The sequence below is a fragment of the Colossoma macropomum genome, unplaced genomic scaffold, assembly GCF_904425465.1.
Source record: "Colossoma macropomum unplaced genomic scaffold, Colossoma_macropomum, whole genome shotgun sequence".
In the NCBI taxonomy this organism is placed as follows: Eukaryota; Metazoa; Chordata; class Actinopteri; order Characiformes; family Serrasalmidae; genus Colossoma; species Colossoma macropomum.
The window spans coordinates 30,596,038-30,604,082 of record NW_023494785.1 but is presented as its reverse complement, the minus strand read 5'-3'; the positions used below and the strand labels follow the sequence as shown (position 1 = coordinate 30,604,082).

General features: G+C 38.6%; 1 protein-coding gene across 2 annotated transcripts; it reads right to left on the bottom strand.

The window, feature by feature from the left end:
* Positions 1 to 420: 420 nt before the first annotated feature.
* snrnp48 (small nuclear ribonucleoprotein 48 (U11/U12)) lies at positions 421 to 8,016 on the bottom strand. Of its 2 annotated transcripts, none has more exons than XM_036590309.1 (9): positions 7,703 to 8,016; positions 5,795 to 5,911; positions 4,483 to 4,543; positions 4,219 to 4,299; positions 3,380 to 3,565; positions 2,312 to 2,433; positions 1,510 to 1,607; positions 1,006 to 1,152; positions 421 to 650 (listed from the first exon to the last, which is right to left on the bottom strand). In XM_036590309.1, exons 1-9 carry the CDS (start codon positions 7,847 to 7,849, stop codon positions 587 to 589), a joined length of 1,023 nt encoding a protein of 340 aa, XP_036446202.1. In that variant the 5' UTR covers positions 7,850 to 8,016; the 3' UTR covers positions 421 to 586. The 2 variants fall into 2 exon arrangements, with proteins under 2 accessions (XP_036446202.1, XP_036446194.1); XM_036590301.1 differs by having other exon boundaries at positions 5,795 to 5,908; positions 7,703 to 7,849.
* Positions 8,017 to 8,045: the final 29 nt, after the last annotated feature.

The following is an 8,045-nucleotide window of genomic DNA, read 5'->3' as shown; positions in this document are numbered from 1 at the left end:
TTAATAGCAAATTTTGGACACAAATGTCTACAGTTATCCACAATCTTATGTAGGGTGAAGCAGTTTACATTTCCTCTTGAGATTGTTTATATGTATGTAAATGAGTGTAAAAGATCCACAGTAACCTTTGGCCCACTTGCCAAATTGTTCAAGTCACAACACTGCTGTTACAGATTCTTTCTAGACGGGACAGTTACAGTGACCCATGACCTTTGCATTTTACAGCTGAGAAAAATGGTGGCATCACACTAAAGTGTCAGAGGAATAACAGATCAAACAGAATTTAGGAACTTCAGTACTGTTCATCAGCGTCAATTAAAGCACACAACTTAGCCTCCGTCTGCACCAAGCACATTTATGAGGATTTTGAGGATAATAAAATTTCCTGGAATTTGAAAAGCATTACGAACAAAACATCACTGAGATCAACCATTTTATTTAGCTGTTTCCATTCAAACTGTACAAAGCTAAAAGGGTGAAAAAAATGCAGGTAATACAGTTCTACTTTTTTGGGACAGATTTCTTCATACTCAGTGCATCTGAATTCATCACATGTTGTTTTCTGACCTAAATATAACTAAACATTTCATGACTTGTCCTTTTTCTTCTTTTTCTTCTTGTGATGTCTCTCGTCAGGAGAGCGGGAATCCCTGCAGACAATGAGAGAGCAAAGGGTTGAACACACACTGATAACGCTGTGAGGAAGCTGTTCAGACCTAAAGAGGCATAATTCGGAGTTTTATTTTTTATTTTTTTTTGTAAGGAATTATATTTTTCGTGCCAAAATTTTTTTTTATTGTCCATATTTCATTGCTGCATAAACAGTAGCATAAACATCTGTGTGTTCAGTGAGTTTTTAAAAACAGTTCTGAATTGTACGGTGATAATCTAATCAACTTGTGGTGAAATGTAAGATTCTTTGGTGCACCAAAGAACCATGACTGAATAAAACTGCTGTGATGTCTGGGAATTACCAGTCTAATAATAGTCAAATCAATGCCTCACCTTCTTCTGCTTTTGCTCTCCCTCTCTTGGCTGCGATCACGACTGCGTTTCCGGTGGCGTCTGTGGCGGGAGCTGCTTTCTTCCCTGAGGCTCGTATGGGACTCACGTGACTCAACAGACCCAGAACGGCCTTCACCAGATGGCCTCCTGCAACACACAAACACCAAGAGCCAAGTGACCAGACTATATTAATAACAGAACAAAAGGAATGGGCATGATCTGCTCAAGTGCCACAAGGCCTGTTTAGAACAGATGGCTATGACTGCTAAAAAATGACATGGCTGATCAAAACAAAGTCCAACTGTTTTTACTTTACCGTTTTCAACAAATGCTAACATGTAACACTTGTATTGCATATTTTCCCATTACTAATATATGTAGACATGCACAAATTTTGATATGCTTGTATCAGTAGATGTATACTACAGTATGTTTTCCCATTTTTACACACAAACCCCACTACACAAAAACAACAACTTTGTTTACTAAAGTAGCCAACATTACCTGTGGAGGTGTTGTGCTGCTTTGGACTCTTCCTCTCTCTCCTCCTGCCATAGTCTGGCTAGCTCCCCTGAATGAACATTAATCACTTCACGAATAACCTATAGAAAACAGGGCCACAAAGATGAATACAATACCCTGTAGATCAACTGTGTAGACAATGGGGCCTATGAAATGTATATCAATTTCGATCTAAATCTGTTCTTAAGACAAGTTTACTAGTCACAAATCATATTCCCCAAAGCCTGTGGCAAACTAGTACTGTTATTCATATACCAGCTAGGAAACCTGCATTCATCTACATGTCAAATTCACTTTGTGAATTTTTACATATCATTTCAAGATCTGTACATCTCAACGTTTATAAATGAGGCCTAGAGTTCCCACTCGTTTTTAGGTTATCATTTTCCAGGGCAAATTCCGTGACAGCTATTGCTCATAAGAGGTCAACTTAAACTGACACACAACTACCAACATCCTGTAAAATTTTGTAGATACAGTCTAATTCCAAACTACAACAGGTATGAATGGACACTATATGCAATTATAGTGGATTAATGGTCCAACTTTACACTTTTACCAGGTAATTTTATAAATCTTTATTTCTTACTCATGACTAGAAAACTAGTCTATAAATTTCCAGCTTTTCCAAGACGCATCGGAACTGATAGTACTTATCAGTCCTTGCTGACCACAGCCCAGCTTACTTTAGCATTCTGCCCCACAACACATCCAAATGTTTTTGCACAAGCTCCATCTTGGCATATTAGGCCCACGAGAAGAGAAAAGGAGCTAGAATACACACCTCTGTGTAAGACTTCTTGGTGATGTGAACATTCTTTGCTCTGTACGACTGCCGGCGTCTCTTGTAATCTCTCATCTCAGCTAAAACCTCAAGGTGAGACTTTGGGCCACTCTGCTCCTCACCTATGTTTAGAGAATTCAGAAAATACTATAACAGGATGCTCTGGCAAAGAGGTGCAACACATTTCTACATTAAATCCACAACATCAGAGGTGATGCAAGTCCCAAGGAATATTCACACACTTTTGTAGCAAAACATGGTCTGGTAACCAGACTCCCATTTCTACAACAGTATCTCCCAATCATACAGTGTGCAGTTAAAAAGCGATCTATTCATGTTGTTATTGATCATTTTCACCATGACTTGCTAAGTAATAAAACCTAAGTAACTTAGCAGTTGCATTACTCTGCTTCCTACCATTAACCATGTTTTAGCAAAGACAAAAATAGACAAGTAGGTAACAAAACATTTGACTTGATGCTCATCTTAAACTGCTGGATTACTCGCTGATGCATTTTTTGGCAAAGTGGTAAACTTTGACCCATCCTTGCTTATAAAGTAGGCTGTTCCTGGATACTCCTTTTATAGTCAAGCATATCACCTGTTTTTTTTGCTCAATACTGCCCTTGTCTCAACATCTTTTGGAATGTGCTCCAGGCTGCATTTTCAGAATGAATGTATATAAATGTATATAAAAAACAATGAAGCAGATAAGGTAAAAAACATTATATCTTGTCTTTGTTCTGTTTTCATTTAAACACAGATACAAAGTGGATTTACAAATCAATGCTTTCTGTTTTTATTTGCATTTCATATGTGCCAACTTATTTGGAAGTGAAGTTTGTACTTTTTTGGCAGAAGAATTTGCCAATAATATAAACGTGTGTTTAAAACAATGCTAGGGGCTTTTTTGCTTTACTTCTTTCTTTAACTTAAAAGACTGTTGTAGAAAGGCGACAGAACACTTAAAGACGTGTTATCATGAATAAATACATCATGAATACAGTGAGCAACAGTCATTTGTTAAAATGCACCCGTTTGTATTCTGTTGCTTTAACGAATATTTACCTTTGTTAAGCTTAGAGACAAGATCTACGTAAAGATCCTCATTGCTGGACGACTGTGCGTTTGCTCTCTGCTGGATGGCCTTTTGAATAACATGATCATACAAAGCCAATCGGTCAGCAACTGTGAGGTCACAAACTGCTCGCTTGTGGTTCTGAGGCACATCTGCAGGCTCGGTGGAGTAATCACCTAAAACGTTTTATACAAACAGAGATCAAATATATTATTCACAACTTCTCAGAGATGTTTATCAATATCAAATGAGAAACATACAAACTAAAGGTTCATAAAATAAAATTGAACACATAAATGACATGGATCTTCCCAACATGTAATGGGAGACCCAAGTCATCATGTTACAAAAAGTCTTTAGATTCTGTAATGCATCTGTATGTACATTCTTCCACATGTAAAAGATGCAATACTACTCATTTCAAAAGGCGTAAAAAGACCATTTAAAAGGATATTTTTAAAAGGATACAGCAAGTATGAGTGGAAATATGTCTTGACCAGACATCCTCTAATACTCACCCCTGTTACTAGAAAAAATACAGAACACAAATAAATAATGACAGTATTGACGTAAATGAAACAAAAGACTTTTCAGCGGACAAATTCTTGGTCACAGGATTTGGCTGTAAATAAAACACATGCTGATATCTTTTTTATAAAGAAAGGTTAAAAAGTCAGTAACAAATGAACCCTGACCCCACTGGCAATTTAAAAAATGTACTGAAATTTGTCCAAATAATCACAGTTGTGATCAGCACAAAAAAAGAGCCCCAAAAATGTGGGCGGTCTGCGTAAAGTTAGGTTAGGATAGCCTTGGTTTAAGAGCTTACTCTGGCAGTAGAATCCTGTAGATGGAACAGGAGGCGCCCTCACCCGGGCCTGCAGGATTACCTGCTGTTGTTCATGTTTATCTGTTAGAAGACATATGTTATTAGAAAATAAATGACAGACACAAATTTTTGTAGTCATTATTTTCTGATGGTACACATAACTATCAAATCTAACAAAAATGCAATGGATACACTTGGTCCCACCTCATACACCCATTACATGAGTGAAATAGCAGACCTGTCCTCTCTTTGAGTTCAACTCACCCAGTTTTATGTTGGGAATGTTTGCCCTCTCATAGCAGAATGATGGCTCGCACATCTCTGCCTAAGGACAAGCAATAAGCACAGGTTTTTGAAACGGAGTGTGATAGGTGGACTACGCTGTGCTTGTACAAGACTTTAAACAGATGTGAACAAAGAGTGAAGATTTAAAAAGTGTGAAAGAGTGAAAATAAGGTTCAATTTTTTGGAACATTACACATCAAACAACTGTTGAATGTAACCTCCAGCTTCCTAAATCACTCACATTCAGCTCAATCATGGATATGAAATCCTGTTTTTTGATTTTGGCACCTTTTACCTCCTATAAAACGCACTGTGGAAATAGCCCTACGTTATATTAATCCTGTGCAAATTATAATATCTGTAAATATTCTATTGTGTCCCATGGAAAAGGAATTCAGTTTTTCTTAGGCACGGAGGCAAACAAAGAAGCATTTACATGCGTTCTTTGTGGCTCAAATCAAGCCAATATGTACTGTCCTACCTCAAGTGTACAACTGCGAATTTTAACATGTAAAATGACAAAAATAAATAAAAAATTAAGCAAACAAACAAACAAACAAACAAACACACACACAGACAATGCTCACTTTGTATTAACTTAAGATAGCCTGGCAGACAGTCAGGAGGGAAAGCAAAATTAATTAAATTACATGTTTTAATAGTTTTTTTAAACACTTTTATGAATGAAGGCAGTACATAAATCAAGTAGCCACTCCCATCTCTGTAATTTATAAAAACATCTCTGTACTGGTCATAAACAGACATATTACATCCTGTGGTATATTTACATTACCCCACCTCATGTAAAACTAATCCTGTCTGAATAATACTTTAGACTGTCTATAGTATAGCATCACTTTACCTGTGTTGTTCTCATTTGAGGTAACTGCGGAAAATTAAAGTACTTTCTGAAGTGGAGACTTTCTGCTGTTCGACACCTTAAAACATGATCCAGATTAACTATTCGCTAAGCAATTTAACTTGGTCTGTCTGTAACAGCTGAACAGCTCTCAGTTTGTATCTTCCCTTTCATGTGCATCAGTCACAAAAAGGGGCAAAGCGCAAGTTTCTACATTCAGGATGAGGGAAAATTAAGTCATCAAACGCATAACACAGCCAGCAGCCTCTTACATCACAACACTGATGTTAGTGTTAGTGATGTTAGTAACAGGCTTATATCAAATCTTACAGAAAGGCAACAATATACTAGCCCTATCTATGTACTTGATCTTGGATAGGGATTAGCAGTAATAATTATACTGGGCATTTATTATACTGTATACTCTTTTACCTGATCCTCTTTGGAGTATCCTAACTGGAAGAGCTGGCATGTTGCTTTGTGTTTCTCCATACTCCTACTGGGAACTGTGTGATTTGTGTCGTAACAACACACATCCATCTTCTCCTGCTTCAAAAGGGAATAAGAAAACATTTAAAGTCCTGAAGTGCTGGTTATCATTTTTCTTTTAGCCAGTGCCAAGTTGCAGACACTAACAGCTCATTCTGCCTAAAAGGACACACTGACTATGTCCACAACAGCTTACTGTATATTATATACTGCATACTTAATACTGAACCAGCATACACTACTGCATGCTACTTCTCATAATAATATTGCAGCAGTATCTCTCAACCCTGGTCCTGGAGGCCATCTGCCCTGCACATTTTAGTGTTTTCCCCACGCTAACACAACTGGACCAACTAATGAACCAATTAAAACCCTCTTAACTAGATGAAACAGGTGTGTTAAAGCATGGAAAGTACTACAATTTTCAGAAGGACCTCAGGACCAGGGCTGGGAAACATTGGTATACATTAGGGAGGCATCAAAATTAGGTTTACGAACAATTTTTGGCCATAAATAATTAAAAGTGGCTCTACAGGTTTTCAACTGAAGGCTGAAATTTTGACCGAAGAAACACATAGGTCTACAATAATGTGTCAAAATCTAACACCTAACAGATCATTTTAAATGGTAGTGAAAGTCAGAAAGAGCGATTAAAAATTATGTTTGCTTCATGGACAATGAAGACGCACAAATTGTTTCAGAAAGCTTGATAAAAGTTTTCATATATCTACTTTAAAACTTCAGAAGTAATAAAATTAACATGTTTTAAAGATACCATGTAGACTACACGGATACTGTACTTTGCTACATCTGCAGTCACAGCCCAGCCAATTCGGGCTGCATCGAAAATTTTGACACCCGATGTTATCATCCGACTTTTAGTGGTGTTCATATGGTGCCTTTAGTGGGAAACTCGTGGATAAAACCGAGATCACTTGAAAGCAGCATTACATCCTGCTAAAAAACTACATTTTGGATGCAGCACATTACGAAGACAGCTCTGGCTGAAAACTGGAATATAAGTAGTATGGCTTCCAGTTATCTTTGGCGTTCTGGAGAAATTAACATTGTTCCCAAACTGCACACTACTCACTAGTTTAGGCCACATGAGCTCCAGGCTACTTTGAACAGAACCACAGTGTCACTGATGCAAAGCACGACTCCCACCAAGCGTCAGTGGCTGTTTGAGTACTGATGGCGCCTCTTGTGGAGAATTTTCGGCTCAGTAAACCTGAGCGGGTTCTCCGAGCGCTGAGATGAGCGAACGAACCAGCAAACCGGCCTTTTGTTCTGACGTGTTTTTATCTATGCCTGTTAAATGCGGACTCGGTGTGAAAAAGTCTTGGCCTGCGTCCAAAACTGCACACTACACTAATGACTGGACTTGTAATGATGGTGTAGCTACTAGTTTTGACATAACGTTACTATTTAGTACGCTAGCTAGCTAATATGCTATGTTGTGGACGCAGCTTTGGACTTTGTCGCCACCCTCAGATTGACATGATAACTGCACTGAATGTGTTTATATAAATAAAACTGGTATTAAATAATGAAAATACCGATATATATATCGAAATATTTTCCCGGTTTATCGATTTTCCCGGTCTTATGAACAACACTGCGCCAATTTTGGCAAACCAGCTAATTTAACAACATCGAGGTACTTAGCTAAAAGCTAGATGCTTATTTTCAGCTTCATACTGATCTTGAGGAGAAAATTCTTGTAGGTTTAAAATGGGAATTAAAGAAATCAGGCGTCAAATGTTGCATTTTCGACTGTGAAGCGGACTTCTCCAGAGTAGCCCAGCTCCTGTTGCCGTTAGCGACAGTTAGCTAGGCTCGCTAAGTTACCTGTGGATTTGTCTCCCAGTCCGGCTCCCATCCCAGCGCATTAAACACCTCTGTCAGCTGCGCCCGACAGCTTTCTGTAAACTCTGTCAGCTCCTCCAAACTCCGTAAACGATCCTGGGCTCCTTCTGAAGAAAACGCTGCACACATTTTTGATTCTGAGCGGGAGAAAGACAAAAAAACACAAACGGCCCGCCGAGCTCTGCTAGCTGACCATGACTCTGATGAAGCAGAGGCCGCGTAAACCGGAAGAAGAATCCTACCGTGCTCCGCTCCGTTCCGCAGGTCCTGGATCAGTTTTTGTCCACTTTGTAGCCAATCAGGAGCTCCGGGCCGCGCGTGGGGA